Genomic DNA, 20656 nt, shown 5'->3' on the forward strand with positions numbered 1-20656 from the left:
TGTCAACTTTGTTGCAATAAACTTGGAAGCAATAAAAAGAGTCACAATTGAGAGTGTTTCTTGATGAGATAAACAGAGAGCAAATGGAGTGTTTTGTCTACTGCTTCTCCAATGTTTCTCCTGAGAAAACAACCCCACACTTCCTTTCAGAAGAGATCTCACCCATGTCTCTATGAGTCAATATTTCAATATGTACTTTTTTGCATAAAATTCCTCCAAGACCGATTAAAGGAGAAGTCCACTTCCAGAACAAAAATTTACAGATAATTTACACCCTCTTGTCATCCAAGATGTTCATGTCTTTCTTTCTTCAGTTGATAAGAAATTCAGTTTCTTGAGGAAAACATTCCCAAATTTTTCTCCATATAGTGGACTTCAATAGTGCCCCCAGGTTTAAACTTCCAAAATGCAGTTTAAATGCAGCTTCAAATGGCTCTAAACGATCCGTTTTGCTAGATAAGGGGTTTTATCTAGCAAAACGATCGGTCATTTAAAAAAAAAAAGATAATTTATATACTTTTTAACCTCAAATGCTCGTCTTCTCTAAGTCTGCGCGAACTCGTTTTTTTTCCGGTTCAGTAAGGTCAATACAGTTAGGGTATGTCAAAAAACTCCCATCTCGTTTTCTTCCCCAACTTTAAAATCATCCTACATTGCTGAAAAAGTACTGACCTAGTGTTTAAAAGTGAACATGCGGAGAAGATCAAACATCCGTTACAAAACAAGGTAAAACAGCGATGTAGGACGATTTTGACGTTGAAGAAGAGAACGAGACGGGAGTTTTTCAACATACCCTAACTGCATTGACCCAGTTTACAGAGAGTACGCAAGCGCAAGGAGGAGGAGACAAGACGAGCGTTTGAGGTTAAAAAATAAATTGTCAATTTGTTTTAAAAATGGCAGATCGTTTCGCTAGATAAGAACCTTCTTCTTTGTCTAGGATCGTGTAGAGCCATTTGAAGCTGCATTTAAACTGCATTTTGAAAGTTCAAACTTGGGAGCACCATTGAAGTCCACTATATGGAGAAAAATTTTGCAATGTTTATCTCAAGAAACATAATTTCTTATCGACTGAAGAAAGAAAGACACGAACATCTTGGATGACAAGGGGTGAGTAAATTATCTGTAAATTTTTGTTCTGGAAGTGGACTTCTCCTTTAAGTCTCATGAGCTATGAAAAACCAACCTAGAAGTATGACTTTTCTTTTCAGTTGGCATCTGAGCCTGATTCTGGTCAAAAATGAGCATAGTCTGAGAAACAGCTGAGATACTTATTCTCCATTTAATCGCAATCTGGTCTTAAAGAGACACATTTGAGATATCAAAGAGATGTCATTTGGGATGTTGCTTTCCTGCTGATAAGAACATGATGACATTTCGTTACGCACAGTTTGTTAGGACAAGATCTAAAGTGAGTGTCCTGAGAATCTGATCTGCTTTGTATATGATTTGTTATTGTATGCGTGTACAGTATGAGTGTGTGCGTGTCTTTATTTAGCAGTATGGGTATATTATTGAAGTGCAGTATGCTGCAGAGATCTCTTACATAACACTGTCTCCTCAGGCAAATGCACTGCACTCACACACATACACACACTGCCGACTCCACAAGCATTCACATGCACGTGATAAAATGCACATACACGCTCACGAGAAGAGAAGAAATATGCACGACTCGTGCAAAGCCAGACATGTGCGTGCAGTTATTTTGTGCATGCATTTAAAATATTTTTTTTTAAAAACCTTAAAAATAATAACTTTATTTTTATATAGCGCCTTTAAAGCAGTTTCTCAAAGCGCTGTACATGATAAAACAAACAAGTAAGAATTCAACACACACATAAAAACAACTAAAATCAAACTAAGATATAAAAATCTAAACAGTTAAGAAAAAATGAGTTTTTAAGTAAGTTTTAAATCTTAAATCTTAAAGACTTAAAGCTCCTGTTTCTCGTTCTATAGAAAAAAAGACTCCAGTAATCTCACGAGTTTCAGATGAGATTTCAACAATGTGTTCAGATTTGCCAAGAAAGGAGATTCGGTATGAACTCACAACCAAATAAACTGAGCTGCTATATAAAAAAAATTAAAGGAAAAACATCTTAAAACTTAAAACTGAGAACAAGCAAACTCTGACCAGCAACATTTTTCTTTGGGCACTTAAACTCGCACCTGCAGCAACACAAACGTGCACTTTTACAGTACAGGTATTTGCATAGGTTCTGATTAAGCACATACTGTACGCTGCCGTCTTTCTGAACATGAGCATAATTACTGTTGTCATGGACACAGTCATACAGTGACGGGCCTCACACGCCCTCTCATGTCAATAAACACACATGTGGCGCATCTTTTCACAGGCATTATCAATGTAAATAAACATGTTGGAATTATGAACCACAACAATGAAATGAAACTCCATGAATCATTGATCGGAGAGCGGAACAAACCCGCGCAAAACAATGTGAGCTAAATATAAACCCGACTGTTGCAGAGAAGCAGCACAAGCCTAAACAATAAACACACGAATGTAGCTGACATATAATATGGCTGTGAACCTGTGTCTATATATATATATATATATATATATATGAATTATTAACACACAAAAAATTATATCAGTCATTTTAAAAGCTGAATTTAGTCCTGGTTTTGGCATCAAAACATTAGTTGTACAGTATGAACATGACTATAAATTTTGAGATTTGTTAACAATTAATTAAGGATTAACTTTTGGGGTTATTTTTATATATATATATATATATATGGCTTTGGTAGATTATTTTAAATGGTCCTGAAGTGAAACTATGAATTTTTAAAAGTAAAAGTACAAATATTCTTTATAGTGCATTAATTAATTAAAAAAGCTGATAATTATTTTTGTTACAGTAAATAAATGACAATTAGGTAATATTAGATAATATTAGGCAATATAATTCAATACTATTTTGTCTAAAATTAAAACACAATTTAAAGTCAGCTATATTAAATGCTAAATCTTGTGAAATTACACATCACAACATTGCATATTCATTTTAAGATTTGAAAAAAAAAATAATAATAATTTAAGGTTATACATTTTCACTATTTTTAAATTATTATTATTAATATTATTATTATTTGGCTTTGTTAATTTATTTTAAATAGTCCTGCAGTGAAAAAAACATGTTTTTCAAACTTCAAATATTCCAAGTAGTGCCTCTAATTAATACAAAATTTTGAGAAACAAGCAAAACGATAAAAAATTGTAACAATAGTGCTGCCTAAAATAGGACACATTTCATGTGAACTACTCACATAACCATTTTTGCATACTGTCAACAGCAGTGCCAATTCGGAGCTGCCATCTGCTCTGTGTCAACATTGTTGTTGACCTTTGACCTCTCGCATTGAAAGTTCATATCAGCATTTCATGAATACTCGCTGCGCCTTTATTTTCTTCTCTCTGTCAAACTTCCCTCTAGTCCTTTCACAGTCTGTATGCTCTCCACATGTGTGAGTGTGTGTATGTGTGTGATAAAACAGGTCAAGGCAGGACAAGCAGCGGCAGTGTGAGGTCAGGATAACTGACCCACGTGTGAGAGCATGTGTGTATGTGTGTGTGACACCCTCCAGCTGCTAAGACAGATGCTGAGACTCCTGCATCTTCTAGGGACTGAAAAAAACAAGCACCAGACGAAACACACACACAAACACACACAAACACTCTGATCCCTCTCTCTCACTCAAATGCACACACACAAATACACCCACAAAAGCCTCAAATGCATTGACAAACAGACCAAAAAACATTTCTGACTGCTCACATCTCACTTCTGACAGATATTTCTCTGACTTTTGCAGAGTTTGGTATCTTGGCATACTCAAATTGTTATGATTAACTCTCATGTCACTTCAATTCTGTATTTGCAGTATTTTACTTAGTTCAGTATTCTTTCACTGAACAGAAACAGAGACATTTTGTTGAGTGTTTATGCTGCTCTTTTCTATATAATGAAAACTTGCAATCACCAGTGGCTGTGAAAGCTTTAAGAAAACAAAGAAAGCACCTTGTGGTTTGATTTGAGCTATTATTGTTTGAAGCTTAATTAAAAGTTCATTTAATAGCTTGCAATTGTGTAAGAGGAAAGAAAGACTAAAACTTTGCAGTGTCTGTGTATGATTCTGTCCAACAACAGACGTACAGTTTGCAGACTACAGTTTGCAGTTTATAAACAGTGCTGGTACTTCTAGTTTTATGGGAAAGATGTTTGATTGTGTTTGCTGTAGTACCATTTTTCATCCTGTCAGAAGCAGCAACACTTTCAGCTGGAAAACAAAATGAAAAAAAAAAAAAAGAAATTATTTATTTATTTTAAATAGAGTTAATGCTGTTGTTCTTACATCCTGTTCCATGTTTTCATGCTGTATAGATAGTACTGTTTGATAATAACAGAAAATATACTGTTCTAATTTAAGATACAGAAAGCATTAGGAGTAGCACTGCGGTTGTCAAAAAGTGGAACAAACTTGGGTTCAGTAGGATTTTTTAAGCAAGGATGCATTGAATTGATAAAAAGTGACAGAAATCTTTTGTAGCATTATAAATGTCTTTACTGTTTCAAATAAATGCTGTTCTTTTGAAGGATCATGTGACACTTAAGACTGGAGCAGTGAGGCTGAAAATTCAACTTTGCATCACAGGAGTAAATCACATTTTATAATATATTAATGATAGTATGGCACAAAACAGTTCATTTAATTAGAAATATATCACAATATTACTGTTTTTATTATATGTTCAATCAAGCAGCCTTGGTGAGCAAAGAGACAAAAGAGGCCACTGTATGGCAGTTAAACTTGTTACTAAACTTGTTATTTCAGCTAAAATTGTGCTGAAATCACACATCAGTCGTTGACTCTGAGGAATGTGACAGTATATTGACAGAGATGACAGTGGTTCACAAAGAGCCTATGAAGAATGATCTGATTAGTCAGAAAGCTTAGGGATTGCCTAAAAACTCACCATCAAGGATGAACACTAACCTTAAAAGCACAGTTCAACTCAAAAATGAAAATTCTGTTATCATTTACTCACCCATATGTCATTCCAAATGACTTTATGTCAACTGTGGAACAGTTCAAATGTCAAATTTACTTTCAAAATATCTTTTGTGTTCCAAGGAATAAAGTATTTTATAGACTTAGGACAAAACTTGTGTGTGTATGAATTTCTTTGCATTATGTAACAAAATATCATTCCACAGTTTAACACAGTTTAAGTTCCATTAATGCCAGACAACCATAAAGCGTCCAAAAATGGTAAAGTGTCCAAAAACTGAAATTAAGGTTTTAGAGGAAAACATTCCAGGATTTTTCTCCATATAGTGGACTTCAGTGGGGATCAACGGGTTGAAGGTCCAAATTGCAGTTTCAATGCAGCTTCAAAGGGCTCTACACTACCCCAGCCGAGTAATAAGGGCTTATCTACCAAAACGATTGGTCATTCTCCAAAAAAAAAAAATTATATATTTTTTAACCATAAATGCTCTTCTTGCACTAGCTTGACTTCACATTGAAAAGGTCACACGTGACGTAGGTGGAAGTACCGACCCAGTGTTTACAAAGCGAACGTGCAAAGAAAGGTAAAACAACAATGTCAGATGATTTTGAAGTTGGAGGAGAAAATGAGATGGAGTTTTTCGCCCTACCCTACCTTTTTGAAAACACAGACAAGAACTAACTGCACATGACCTTTCCAATGTGACTGCGTAATGCGTGAAATTGTAGATGCACGTTGCAGATCTAGTGCAAGCATTTGTGGTTAAAAAGTATATATGTGACCCTGGACCACAAAACCAGTCTTAAGTTGGTGGGATGTATTTGTAGCAATAGGCAAAAATACATTGTATGGGTCAAAATTATTCATTTTTCTTTTATGCCAAAAATCATTAGGAAATTAAGCAAAGATCATGTTCCATGAAGACATTTAGTAAAATTCCTTCTGTAAATATATCAAAACTTAATTTTTGATTAGTAATATGCATTAGTAAGAGCTTCATTTGGACAACTTTAAAGGTGATTTTCTCATTATATTGATTTTTTTGCACCCTCAGATTACATATATTCAAATAGTCGTATCTCGACCAAATATTGTCCTATCCTAACAAACCATACATCCACATAATGTATAAAGCTCAATTTCGAAAAATTGACCCTTATGACTGGTTTTGTGGTCCATGGTCACACACACACACACACACATATATATATATATATATATATATTCATTTTTTTAAATAAATGACCAATCATTTTGCTAGATACGACCCTTATTCCTTGGCTGGGATCATGTAGAGCCCTTTGAAGCTGCATTGAAACTGGAGTTTTGACCTTTAACCCGCTGATCCCCATTGAAACCCACTATATAGAGAAAAATCCTGGAAGGTTTTCCTCAAAAAACATTTTCCTTTCAACTGAAGTGAACTAATCCTTTAATTTTTGAACTGTAAATAGTTTTAGCAGAACTGGGATATTCTTTTAAACTGATTTCACTGCTTTTCTTTTCAAAATACTAATCACTACCTACGCTCTTCAAAAAGGCAGGTCTACCGCTTTTTATAGCACACAGAACAGTTTAATAATCAAAAGGACATTATGTGGAATGGAAAGGTTCTATGGATGTTAAAGGTTCTTTGTGGAACCATCAATGCCAGTGTAATAACAAAACAATGATGTAATGCAGAGCAGTCCAACCACAAAGTGGTTGATAATCTCTCTCCTTTTATCTCCCTGCTATTTTTTCTCTCTTTCTCTGTCCTCCTGCTCCCAGTAGTCGACCTCACCTTGACTCCCTCCTGTAAGATGCGTTCCTCTCAGAGTAACACTTAAAAACGTCCGGCCCTCCCTCACACGTTCACAGGCGATGAAAAGGATTGTTCTGCGGAACCGTTGAGCCCGTTGGAGCCCCACCAGTGGTAACACAGATAATGGCCTAGAATCATACTTTGGGAAAGTAGGCCGCTGACAGGCTCGCGCTTGTTCCCGGACCCCAGAGGTACGAGGGGAGGGACTCATTCAGGTCACAGCTGTGCTAGAGCCTCTCTCGCTCTTCCTCTCTCTCTTTCTCACTCCTTCCTCCTCTCTCCTCCCTGACTGTTCACTCCTGTCCTCACCCCGTCCTGACCTCCACTTACAGGAAGACACTCACCAAGGTTTGCCTTCGAGTGTGAACCCCTGCTGTGAGGGAGAAACCGTTGGTACACTAGCACAGGGTTTCACCTATCTTTGTGGGTAAACGCCATGAGCACGCCATCTAAAAACAAACCAACTTTAAAGACTAGCATTTTATCATGAAGATTCATGTTAGATAAACACTTTTTGAAGTATTTTAGGTCAAAACATACTCTGAAGAACATGAATCTAGACGCTTCTAGCTATGCTAAGCTTGATTTCACGTGTCAACGTGTCAGCACACAATTCACAACTTAACTACATGCTGTATTCTCAGTGTTGCCACAAGGAGTGCTATAGCGGACATTCATGTAAGCTGTCACAAAAACATTGTTTCAAAGTGTGGCTTTGGAGAGTGATTTGCAGGGAGGATGGGATCTTATGATTTCAAAGCTAGCTTGCTATGGCTAACCCTTCTAAAAAGTAGTCTGAAAATATAGCTGCTTTGTTGTTGTTTGGTTGATTGCTATGAAAGGCTATTTCTGCCACTGAATAAAAAATAAAAAAGGTGACTTCTCACAATTCTGACTTGCGAATTATGAGTTATAAACTCAAAACTGCATGATATAAACTCACAATTGACCCTTCGCAAACAGCTTGATTGACAGGCAATCTGACCAATCATAATGCCAAATCCACTATTCTGTCTGACAAACAAATCAGACTGGAGAGTAGATTAACTTCGGTGGACTTAAACTTGAAAAATTGTGTACCAACGTCTTATCTATTCATGTTTATTTCATGTTTTAAGTAAATAAGAAAAGACAATCAGTTCACACGTCGATTGATCTAATAAGGCAATACTGTTTGTCTGTCACGATACATTAAAGACCCACAAAATGGTATTTATTGTATTTATTGATTTTTTTTTAAAAAAAAGACCACATTTTAAAGGGGTCATCGGATGCCCATTTTCCACAAGTTGATATGATTCTTTAGGGTCTTAAGGAAAAGTCTATAACATGCTTTGACTAAAATTTCTCAATGGTAGTGAAAAAAACACTTTTTTTTACCTTGCCAAAATCAGCTCTGCAAAAATCACCTTGCTCTGGTCGATGTTGCTTTAAATGTTAATGAGCTCTGCTCACCTCGCCCCGCCCCTCTCTTCTCTTTGTGGAGTGACGAGCCTGTTTATTTTAGCCGCATTTAGCCGCGAAACTTGCTAACTAGCATGTTATTAGGAAAGGCGATTGCAAATATTCATAAAAAAACCCTTATACTCACTTCTGCTGTAAGTGAAGCTGGATCATGAATGATTCACGCGAACATAGACGCATTTGTTTAGATCAGGAGGCCTTCACAAACAAAAGTCATCCACTGCATCTTCAGTGGCTCAGATGTCGTGAGTAAATGACGACCACTATGTTCATTATTACATCCAAGAACAGAACACCTCAATCGCTTAGGAGCCATTCTTGTCTACATCCCTGTTCAGTGGCGATCGGACTGTTACTGCTCATTCAAGCCGGGTCTAAGGTAAGACGCTCATGTCAATCAACTGTCGTATTTTTACAGACTAAATAAAAACCACTGGGTGGATTTTATAATTATAGGGTAGATGTGTACACACACTGCTAACACACATTAATGTTCAAACAACATGTAAAAGTGAACCTTCCTCTTTGTTCCGCTATGTACTTTTCACTGCGGGAGAACATGATCTGTAGTGTTAGAGCGGCATTGTTTGTCGGACAAAGCAACTGTAAATAAGGAGGGTGGGCTTTTTTGAGAAAAGTCATTTGCTCACAATTCTGACTTTTTTCTCAGAATTGCGTGATATAAACTCACAATTGCGAGTTGTAAAGTCCAATTTTTAGGGGAAAAAAGAAGAGTTATATCTCACAATTCTGACTTAACTCACATTTGTGTGTCAAAATTGCGAGATATAAATTCACAATTCAAAAATCAGAATTGTGAGTTTATCTTTTGCAATTCTGACTTCATTTTCTCATGACTGTGACCTTATATCTTGCAATTGCGTATTTATATTATGCAATTCTGAGAAAAAGTCAGATTTCAATTTTGGATCTCGCAGTTCTGACTTTATTATTCGCAATTGCAAGTTTATATCATGCAGTTCTGACTTAATTTCTCGGAACTGCAAGATTTAAACTGGGAATTGGAAAAAAATGTAAGAATTGTGAGATAAAAAGTCGCGATTACCTTTTATTCAGTGGCGAAAGCGGGATTCCATATTTTGCCATTGTGTTTGAAATTTTGTACTGTAATGTGCCAAAATATATCACATTTTTGAAAATTTTTAAGTTAATATTTCAATAATTTAACACATTCACAAGTTCACGGTTCACTGATGTTACTTAAATAATAAAAAACAATAATCTTTTGTTTTATTTTGATTGGTTTACATTTATATTATTTAATACTTAGCTTTTCATCAATTCACAAACCCCCTGCTGATTTTTTTAACCCTCAGTGCTTTGTTAACACTAGTATGAGAAACCATAGCCTATGCAACGCAGCTAAAAAAAATGAAATCCAACATTTGAAATCAAGTAAACATGAGAAATGTGACTGTTGAAGACAGTTTACACTAATATATATGCTATAGTCCTCCTTCTGGCAATAATAGAGGAGTGCTGGATAAAAAAAGCATACCTTTTCATTTGAGCCAAAGGCCTGAGAGACCAACTACAACCAACTGAGACCAAAACCCTTATTAACATCTCTACACGTGTTATTATTCCTGCAGAGGTCTTTTCCTTTCCTCTGGCCTTAAATACACCTACAAACTCTTTCTGGCTGCAGCCTCATCATCCACCATTTCAGACATTTTTCAGTCTCCTGTTGATGATTCTCCAGTAGAGGTATGAGCAATATCTGTTGAGTTGGCACAAAATACAGTGCTTTGCAGTAATTATAATGCACACACCTGCATAAGTACTACTTCAAACCTCATGCACCATTACACAGCTGTGTGAAATGCTATTTTAAAAAACACTTATGTATACTATTGGGGTTATGTGTTCAGATTTTTTTTTTTTAAAGGGATAGTTCACCCAAAAATAAAAATGACCCTATGATTTACTTACCCTCAAGCCATTCTAGGTGTATATGACTTTCTTCTTTCAGATGAATACAATTGGAGTTATATTAAAAAATGTGGCTCTTCTAAGCTTTATAATGGCAGTGAATGGGTGTTGAAATTTTGAAGTCCAATAAAGTGCATCCATCCATCATAAAAAATGCTCTGGGGGTTAATAAAGCCCTTCTGAAGTGAATCGATGCATTTGCATAAAAAATAACCTTATTTAAAACTTTATAAACTGTAATCTCTAGCTTCTGCTAACTGTCGTACAAGCATTCACAAGGGAGTGGCGTTCCATTGGATGACGCAGGACGTCGGTCTACAGAATAAAGAAATGCAAACAAGTTTATGAGATGAGGGTGAGCAAATGATGACCAATGTTCACTTCTGGGTGTGCTAGCTTTTTAAAATATGAACAAACTTTCATGCCTAAATGATAAATTCAGCCTTTGCGTGTCAGACTTTGGACTAGTCATTCATTCACAGGTACATGAGGTATGATTCAGGCACAGTAACTTCTGCAGAAGCAGAGTTTTCCTCTTTCCTAATGAGGTCGTACTGTATCCGTACTGGATTATTAGCAAACTCACTGTACAATACAACACCGCTGCTGCGGATGTTGTCAGTGGAAAGCTCACTTCTGGCTTTGGTGGTGGGGAAGTAGGACAAAGAATTTCAGAGATTTGTGATGTCGAACAATAAACTTGTGAGATCTGGCTATAACTGTAGCAAGCGAAGACCATCAGACACCCACGGTGCCTTTCCAGAAGCACTTCCAATGTGCAAGCTGCAACATCCTGTAATTAAACTGCTGACAATCTGAAATGCATCATCCTGTGATCACACAAGCACGGGACGGCTCTGTTTCAGCCCCTGAGACCTAAAAACGATGGAAGACACATTTTGCTGCGTGTCAGACAGAAGCGTTGTATTGTTACTACAGGCAAGCTTCAAAAATACAGCCGCCACGTCCTCTGACAATCCTGCAAAGAGATGAGACGACGAGAAAGAAAGGGACTGAAGGAATGGGAACGGGGAAAATTGACTAAAGAGATGGATAAGAGGGAGACTCGCGTCTGACCCAGATCGGGAGAAGGTAACAGCATTATGCGCTGTTTGATGTTGCACAATTAATGCACGCTTCACACATGAAGGGGCCATCTGCACGTGCACATAAGCAGGAGGCGGGACTTTGAGATGACAAACAGACAGATGAACCAATCGGCAGAATGGGCTGGGTTGACTGACAGGTCAGAATTGATGAGGTCATCCACTCAGGCAGCAGTAAATACAGGATAAATAGCAGGCTAGAGAGATCCATTCTACTGGATTTCTGGATCACGGAAGCGTTTCTGCTTTCGTGTGGCCTCATTAGGTCTCAGCTCTGCGCTATCCACTGTGTCCTCTGCGCTCCAAACTCACACCCAAAGTATTTATGTTAAAGAGGCTAAATTTAGTCCCTCTCTTTCTTTCTCTCTTCCTCTTCTACTCTTCCTCCTAGTTTCACCTTTAGTCTGTTTTGAACCAGATCTGCGTATGGGTATCTGTATGTGGCGGCATGTTATTTTTACCCCCATTCCACATCCTGTGTTGTGCACTAATGATTTCGAATATCCTACAATTTCCTGGCAGTTACCCTGCTGCATTCTCATACAGGTCTAGTGTCAGTTTAAAGGAGTCGTTCTGCCAAAAATGAACAGTCTAGCATTGTTTACTCACCCTCATGTTGAGACAAACCTGTATGTTGTTATGTTTTGTTCGTCAGACACAAAAGGAGATATTCTGATGCTGCTTTATAGTCAGAATATGGTAAGCTTACAATTTGGGGAAAAGAAATCGAAACTGTGATTAAGATCTGTAATGTTTTTTTTGTTTTTGTTTTTAAGTCTCTTCTGCTCACCAAGCCTGCATTTATTTGATCCAAAGAACAGTAAAATTTAGAAATATTTTTACTATTTAAATAAACTGCTTTCAATTTCAATATATTTTAAAATGTAATATATTCCTGTGATTAAATCTAAAATTTCAGCATCATTACTTCAGTCTTCAGTGTCACATGATCCTTCAGCAAATTATTCTAATATGCTGATTTTGCTGTTTAAGAAACATTTTTATTGTTATTATTTATTATCAATATTTAAAACAGTACATTTTTTTCAGGATTCTTTGATGAACAGAAAGATCCAAAAGCAGTGTTTATATGAAATAAAAAGCTTTTGTAACATTATACAATATACCATTCAAAAGCTTGGAGTCAGAATATTTTTATTTTTGGGAAAAAAAAATTAGAGAAATTAATACTTTTATGTAGCAATGATGCTTTAAATTGATCAAAAGTGATGATAAAGACATTTATAATGATACAAAATATTTATATTTCAGATAAATGCTGCTCTTCTGAACTTTCTATTCATCAGAGAAACCCAAAAAAGCTACTCATCTGTTTTCAACATAATAATTCTATTTCTTTTTTAAGCAGCAAATCAGAATATTAGAATGATTTCTGAAGGATCATGTGACTGAAGTAATTATGCTAAAATTCAGCTTTGACACCACATTTATAAATTACATTTTAAAAACATTCAGATAGAAAACAGTTATTTGAAATAGTAAATATAACTACAGATTTTACTGTTTTTGCTGTACTTTGGATCAAATAAATGCAGGCTTGATGAGCAGAAGAAACTTTTTTTAAAAAATGAAAAATCTTACTGTTCAAAAACTTTTGACTGGTAGTATATATATATATACACTACCAGTCAAAAGTGTGTGTGTATATATATATATATACATACAGGTTTGTAAATAAGTAAACAATGTCAGAACTGTACTACTCCTTTAAAGGAAGTCATGACGTACAAAAAGTAATGATGAATGACAGACTAGGGGGTGAGTGTGATTTTAGCCGGAGGTCCTGCCCAGGGCACAGTTGAGTGCATTTTGTTTTCCATCCTACAACGCTTGTGTGTGTGAGACACAGACTGTGGTGTGTAAAAGTGGTCAAGCGTGTGAGTGCTCTCCACACATCTGTATGTATCAGTATGTGTGTGTGTGCTCAAGTTAACGTCTCTAGTGACCCGTAACATATGTGTGTGTCTGTGTGTGTTTGTGCATCTGTGTGGGAGGAAACAGTTTTCATCATTTTCCTGCAGTCCTGTATCACCGCATTTGATGCAAGATTGCCTCTCTCGCTCTCTCTCTCTCCATTGCATCATTCAGGTGGGCGATAGAGTTGATTAGCCCAGTATCTGGTTAGATGGGCAGCACTTCAGTCCTTGATAAAAGCATTCTCACATGCATGAAACCAGAACTGAAGTATGTGACATCGGCTACTTTGTGAATAGCCCACTACATACTTCATATTACAGTACTAGTCTTAATATTTCTGCAGTATTTCTGCTAAAATGTGCAGTATGCAACAGAGTACTGCGGTATGCAATGCACTTAGCAGTGTATCCCACAATGCAGTGCAATGCCCTCATCTTGACCTTCCATTTCCAGTGTGACCAATCAAGCGAGTATTATCAGCTGCAATGTTTTATAACTTTTTCTGGCCTCGTTACTTGAACAGACTGCCAGGAGTAAAGATGACTTCATAGAAAATTGGATTAAAAATGGGAAAAAATGAAACTGGACCCACTTAATGTAATATGCCGCATTCAAGTCATATAAAAATGATCTTATTTGAAAAATTAGTGCATATGAAAATCTAAAATTTTTGTAATTACCAGCAAGAAAGTCAGCTAGAGGCATGTAACTAAAAATAATCAGATACACCCCTAATATGCATTTTTTGTGAATTTAAAAGATTTTGAAGACAACTGGTGAAATTAAAAGATTTTCAATTTTTTTTCCCAATCAAAATGACATCATAATTATGACTTCCAAACTCATAAGCAGGAACATCCCAAGAGGATCAAGCATGCATGTAATGAGGTCATGTGATTAAGTTAATGAATGGGAGAAACCGCAATGCGCAATATGACCGCTTTAGTCCCGCCTTCTAAATAAAAGAGTCACTTGGCCACCGCAGCTGCCATTAGAAGCTCTGGTTCCCATAGAAACCTGAGACTTGCATGCACTTAGGATTGCACATGCGCATTGGCAGGCCGGTCTCAAAAATATGCTTTCCTCATGCTCTTTATGTCATGTCTGTCTAAGGGTTTTGTTCATGTTTTCAGTTCAGGTGTTTCTAGTCATGTCTTGTATTTTGGTTTCAGTTATGTTTCCTGATTCATGTCATGTGACCTCCTGTTCCAGCTTGTTTCAACATGGTTCATTGTCTTTTTTTGTTATTAGTTCTGTTCTCTGGTGATAAACACATTTCATTTAAAGGAAAATCTGGGTATTAAGACTTGTATGGCTTAATATAACATAAATGATGTCTCTTGCTGAAATATGTAGTAAAAAGTCTATTGAAGATTTATGTTATTTAAAAAACCCACATTGTTTTATACCTATTTTGGACTATGGGGGGCACCATTATTTCGATAACCTCACATGGCTGCACTTGGTAAGCTATTGCCGCTACCTGTTGCTATTTTTACCGCAACACAACTCGGAAAATAAAATACTGATACGATGACCACAGCTACTGAAAGAGCTTTTAGGCGGCGATGGATATAAGCGTAGGCTTAAACCAAATGCTGTGTCATCATTTTTTTCCCCCACAAGGAGTGGAAATGCCCCCGGATACTGAGTGAAATCCATGCTGAAAAACTCCTTCAGTGGCTGCGGCATCATGACAAGCGTCTGCATGTTTACCTCCTGCAAGGATGGCATCTAGCGTTTCTTGTCTCTGCCATTTGTAAGCTCTTTTAGTAGCTATGGTCTACTAAAAGCCTCAAAGGTATCAGGGCTAAAGTGGAAAGATCAAAGATGCGGGCCTTTAGGAAGTTTATTTATTCACAGGCATCTTCCCTTTTTTTCTCCTCTTCTTATCACTAGGAAAGCAGTGAAGACATCGCTTTTCTTGTTGCAATTCGACTGAAAATTGCAAGCAACTGTATCAGAATTTTATTTTCAGATTTGTGTATTTCAAGTTGTGTTGTGGTAAAAATAGAAACAGGTAGCGGCAGTTGACGTCATTGAAATAATTGCACCCCCCATAGTCCAAAAATTGGATAAAACGATGTGGATTTTTTAAATAATGTAAATCTATGCAACTATGTGACGTCATTGAAATAATTGCACTCCCCATATTCCAAAATTTGTATAAAATTATGTCGATTTTTTAAATAATGTAAATCTTTAAGGGTTTTCCACTACATATTTCAGTAAGAGACATCATTTACGTTATATTAATCCATACGATTTTTAAAACACTGGGTTCCTGTCACTCCTCGTGCTTGCCATTTTTCCTTTTAAAGTATTGAAGCACTTAATTGTTCCATGTTAAGTCACTGTTTTTGTCTAGTCATGCTAATAGTTCATGGTTATGTTTAGTTTCAAATCTAGATTTAAGTTTAGAGTTTATGTTTTGGATAAAATGCTTTCTAACTTCCAAACAAAGGACGCTGGTCTATAGTATTACCATAGATTCGATAATATTTACAAGTATCATGGTAACACCATGCTATTCTTTGAAGTTTCTTGGAGTAATAATTAATAGTAATAAATAATTATCCAAAGTACACCATCTTCCTGAAGAAAAAAAAAAAAAAAAATTACCACACTTTTTTAGCCTCAATGTTTTGGTATTATCTTGTTTTCTTTGAACATGGTACTATAGCAATACTATGTTTTTTGGACATGATACCATGGTACCATGGTACCATGGAAAAACTATGATATCTTGGTTTCTAGGAAATATACAAGTATCATGGTAATACCATGGTATTCTTTGAAGTTTTTTGGAGTAACGTGTAAATAATTATGCAAAGCACAAAATATTCTTGGTAGTATGATGTTTTTTTAGAATACATTGTAAAGGTACTACCATGTTTTTTTCTGGACACAATACTATAGTAAAAGTATCTAAATAATTATGCCAAGCATCCCATTTAACGCTATATTGGTTTGGATTTATGATCATTTTTCATGGTTTTAATGCCTTTTAAATGTTATTTTAGCTTTAAAAACAACAATTTTAGACACGCCAGACTTTATTATTGATTTAAAATATGCCATTTAAATGAGTTTGGCCAGAGATTTTAGTATTTCCCCATTCAGATATATAGGAGCTGGTCATGCATGCCAAAAGTAGCTGCCTGTAACCATTGTAAATATGGCCATCAAGAAACAAATTTTCCTTAAAAAGTACTTTGATACTACTTTGTGCAACACAGGTTTGGCTATTTAGCGTAGTTTGGCATTCTGCTCGCAAAAAGCATTTTTTCTCCACTGACAGTTATTCAAAAGTATCCAAGTATCCACTACCAAATGCTTTGAAATAAACTGGAATGTTAATGGATAGTTTTCTCCAAGTATGATATTATAAACTTCCTTGGTTTGATTAAAATTGCATAAAATACAGTTGGTGATATTCAGTATATACTGTGCAGCATGCAGCACTCTAGAATTCCATTCCAAACACTGCCTAGGCGTTTGCCCCTGTGTGCGAGAGAAAGAGATTGCTGGGACACAAGCGCATGCACATCCATCCATCTATCTGCTGTCAAGTGCCTAATTCCCCGTCTCTCCCACTTCTCATCCTCCGCACTTTTCACACATTCCCCCTCTCTTTTCTTTCACCTGCTCTCGTTTCATTTATCGCCAGGCTCATGTCAACACTCTCTCTTAGTTTCAGTGTCGGGCTTTAACATCCCGTTCATGTTATGTGTCGGCACTCGGCAGGAGGCATGCATGAATTAACACGACACACAAAATCTGGAGAAAATGTCGATCTCTGAAGCTGTTTCGATAATGCTATGAAAGTGTGCAATAATAATATATTCCTGTTTCAAAAGCTCTGCATTCCTAGGGGCCAAGAACACCTATTAGTACCAATCATAAAAAAAAAATACACTATGATGCAATTAGAATAATCTAGTCATTATTGTCGCATTACTACATTCCTTGAGGAGACAGATGGCAGTGAGGCGCATTCTGTCTCACGGAGAATGCAGCACATAATAACTTGTGGAAATGAGCAATTTCATCTCAAGCAATCTACTCGCTTACTCACTTTGTGCTCGTCTCAAGCGGGCCATCTTCCATGCACCACTTTTACTCTGTTACTTCCTAGAACAATTAGCAAAAAGTACTATGGTAGTACCATGTTTTTTTCTGGGCATGGTACAATAGGGATACTTTATTTTTTGAATGTGGTACCATGGTCTTGGAGCAACATCTAAATAATTATGGAATCTTATTCCACCTTCCCAACATTGGATATTGGTACTACCATTGTTTCTAGACTAGAACAAATACACAAGTACCATAGTAATACCATGGTATTCTTTGTAGTTTCTTTGAGTAATATGTAAATAATTGTCCCAAACACACCATCTTCTTGACTAAAGACCATATTATTATGATCAGTGTTTTCCCTTATGAAAATCAACCATGGTTTTACTACAAATAAAACCAAAAAAGCATGGCTACTATACTTAAACCATGGTAACTATAAATTAGTCATAGTTTTGGTATTCTAACTATAGCATGATATTTGTAGTAAAACTTTGGTAACATGGTTACTACACTTTTACTATAATAAAACCATGGTTAATTTTCATAAGGGTTGGTAAATATGGTACTATGATAATACTATGTTTTTTGGACATCCATGGTAAAACTATGATATCTATGATATCTTGAAGCAACAGCTAAATAATTACACTAAGCACTCCATCTTCCCAGCAATAAACATTAGTACCATAGTATTACCATAGTTTATAGGACAAATACAAGTATCGTGGTAATACCATGGTATTCTTTGAAGTTTATTAGAGTAACATGCAAATAATTATCCCAACCACACAATTTTCTTAACTAAAACACTGTGGTATTATGGTTTATAAAGCACAGTGTACTGGTATTACCTCCAAATATTGAACATTGGTACCACATTATAGCCATAGGTTCTAGACTAGAACACACATACATGTACCATGGTAATACCATAATGTTCTTGCAGTACCATGTAAATAGTTCTCAATAAATGTCAAGTTTGTGTCTTCCAAACCTTACAAACAAGCAATGTGGTTGTACCATAGTTATGGTTGTAAAGGGGTGGACATTTCCAGTATATTTCCCAAATGTTTCGAAAAAAATCCTAAAAAGTTAACTAAAATCCTGAAAAGTTTCCAGAAATTTTCTGCCCCTTTGCAACCCTAACCATAATACAGTGATTTTATCAGATGATAATACCACGGTACTTTGAAATATGCTTATTTTTGGTGCATTTTGAAACCATTGTAATGTCATGCCTTTTTGAACATGGTGCACTCTTAAAAAAAAAGGTTCTTTATTGACATTAATGGTTCCATGAACAACCTTGAACATCCATGGAACCTTTATAGTCGAAAAAGGTTTTTAAACTGTTCTTCAAAATGGTTCTTTTAAGAACTGTTCACTGAAAGGTTCTTTGGGGAACCAAAAATGGTTCTTCTATTGCATCACTGCAAAAACACCCTTTTGGAACCTTTATTTTTCTTGAATTTTTGGACGTGTACCATGGTAATACCCCTGTACTGTCTGACCTACACTTGAGTATATGTAAATAGCATGCAATATATATATCAAAGCACATGGTATTACCACCTGATACCATATCAGTGATAACCCACTGTACTTTTTTCCTAAAGGCTTCCATGAACCATAAGGCAGTTTCTCACTTCCGCTGTGTCCTCCTCATACCTTTCTCACCTTCACACTGACTGCTTTGCCTTCCTCATACGCCAGCTATATCTGGACACGCTCTCACACAGACCTTCCCTAAAGCTTATTAACCGAGATACCTAACGGTTAATGTTACATAAATGTGACACATATGCTGCACTATGATTATTTAATGCAGAATGGCATATGTTGCTAAATAATTACAGACGGCCACACTCCAGGGTTGAAGGGATAGCCCTTACAGTACACAACACACATCTCTCTTTCTGCCCAAAAGCACACTTGCTCACACACTACGGTGGTCCAAAACGTGCCTCCCCTGTCCGCTCTTAATATCTTCTATAATCCAAACAAATTGATCACATATACACAGGGAACAGATGCTTTTGGGTAGCTTTTCAGTATGCAGAGGCATCGCTGAGGTCTAATTAACCCCTCTCTCTGCTAACCGCCCACACTATACATCCACATACACATATCCCATCATCCAGTGATGCTGTAATGCCCACATCTTCACTATTTGGCATTCTAATGGTTATATTGCATTTTATAGATAAAAAGATATAAAGATCTGGCTTTAAATACAGTTCATCCATGCATTGGTACATAGGCTGGTTATGATGGGCTTGCATAGTCTCTAAACGTATTTATGCATCATCATCACCCCATGAAATATATAGTACTGCAGTGCAACTTATTTTCCTGCAATAACATTTAGCTTCAATGCCACTGGGATTTCTGGATGCAGTGCATCCCCTATGTGCAGCCTTGTTTACAGTGTGTAACGCTGTACCAACGAATCGATAAACTGCTTCGGAATGATACACTAAAATACCCTCATAGGCCATCTATGCAAGGATGTGCGTGTCAGTGCACGAACTGACATTGCGAGCATCTCAGCGCATTTTCCCAGCATGACAAGAGTGCGCTCGTGCAAGATCTCGAGGCATTGCACATTTCACATCATTACACGCACAATCGATACGGTAACTCACGAGATCGCCTCGTTATCCGAGCGCTGGTAGCTACCCGACAGACGCGCGCATTGACATTGGAGTAAAAGATGCGTATGGGCGAGCGCAAGGAGATGCATGAAACAATGCAAAAGCCACGCTACCTTTAAGTCGTCCTTTCGCTGTCATCCTCAAACTGCCAAAAATATTTCATTGGATCGAGATGTTAATCTCTCTCTTGCTCTCCTCCCCCCTCTATCTCTCTCTCTCGGGTAACCTGGCACTGTATAACAGTTCATCCATCCGCCAGCAGGCGCGCGCAGCCGTCGATGCGCTCCCCAGATGTGGCAAGCCGTTACGCATTTATTCTTCAAAACCGTTACTTAGATTTGTGACTGCAATTTACGTATATACATGTAAAATAGATTCTAGTACCTATTCCAATAGTGACTATATCTACACTGGGGAAAAAATGTGTAAAAATTATGTTTACTTCAGTAAATTTGCAAAAAAAAAAAAAAAATTGCACTTATTAGATACTAGCACCCATTTAGTCATTAACCCAGTGTAACATTATTAGTTCACTAGTTTACAACTGTTTGTTCCTTTTACACTTGAGAAGACTAGTTGACATACCTCTGAGTGACAAAAAAAAGTTAAAATC

General features: G+C 36.6%; 1 protein-coding gene across 4 annotated transcripts in view; it reads right to left on the bottom strand.

The window, feature by feature from the left end:
* Positions 1–20656, bottom strand: part of ppp3cb (protein phosphatase 3, catalytic subunit, beta isozyme) — a 53127-nt gene that overhangs the window by 30493 nt on the left and 1978 nt on the right. For 2 of the 4 annotated variants that reach the window (XM_051127225.1, XM_051127223.1), the window contains exon 2: positions 4273–4308. The exons of 1 other annotated variant lie outside the window; for it this stretch is intronic. In XM_051127225.1, coding sequence (XP_050983182.1) covers positions 4273–4308 — 36 coding nt within the window. Of the gene's footprint in view, positions 1–4272; positions 4309–20156; positions 20312–20656 lie in introns of those variants that run through there. One more of the 4 variants, XM_051127226.1, reaches the window with a different exon arrangement.

The sequence above is a fragment of the Labeo rohita genome, chromosome 14, assembly GCF_022985175.1.
Source record: "Labeo rohita strain BAU-BD-2019 chromosome 14, IGBB_LRoh.1.0, whole genome shotgun sequence".
Taxonomy (NCBI): Eukaryota; Metazoa; Chordata; class Actinopteri; order Cypriniformes; family Cyprinidae; genus Labeo; species Labeo rohita.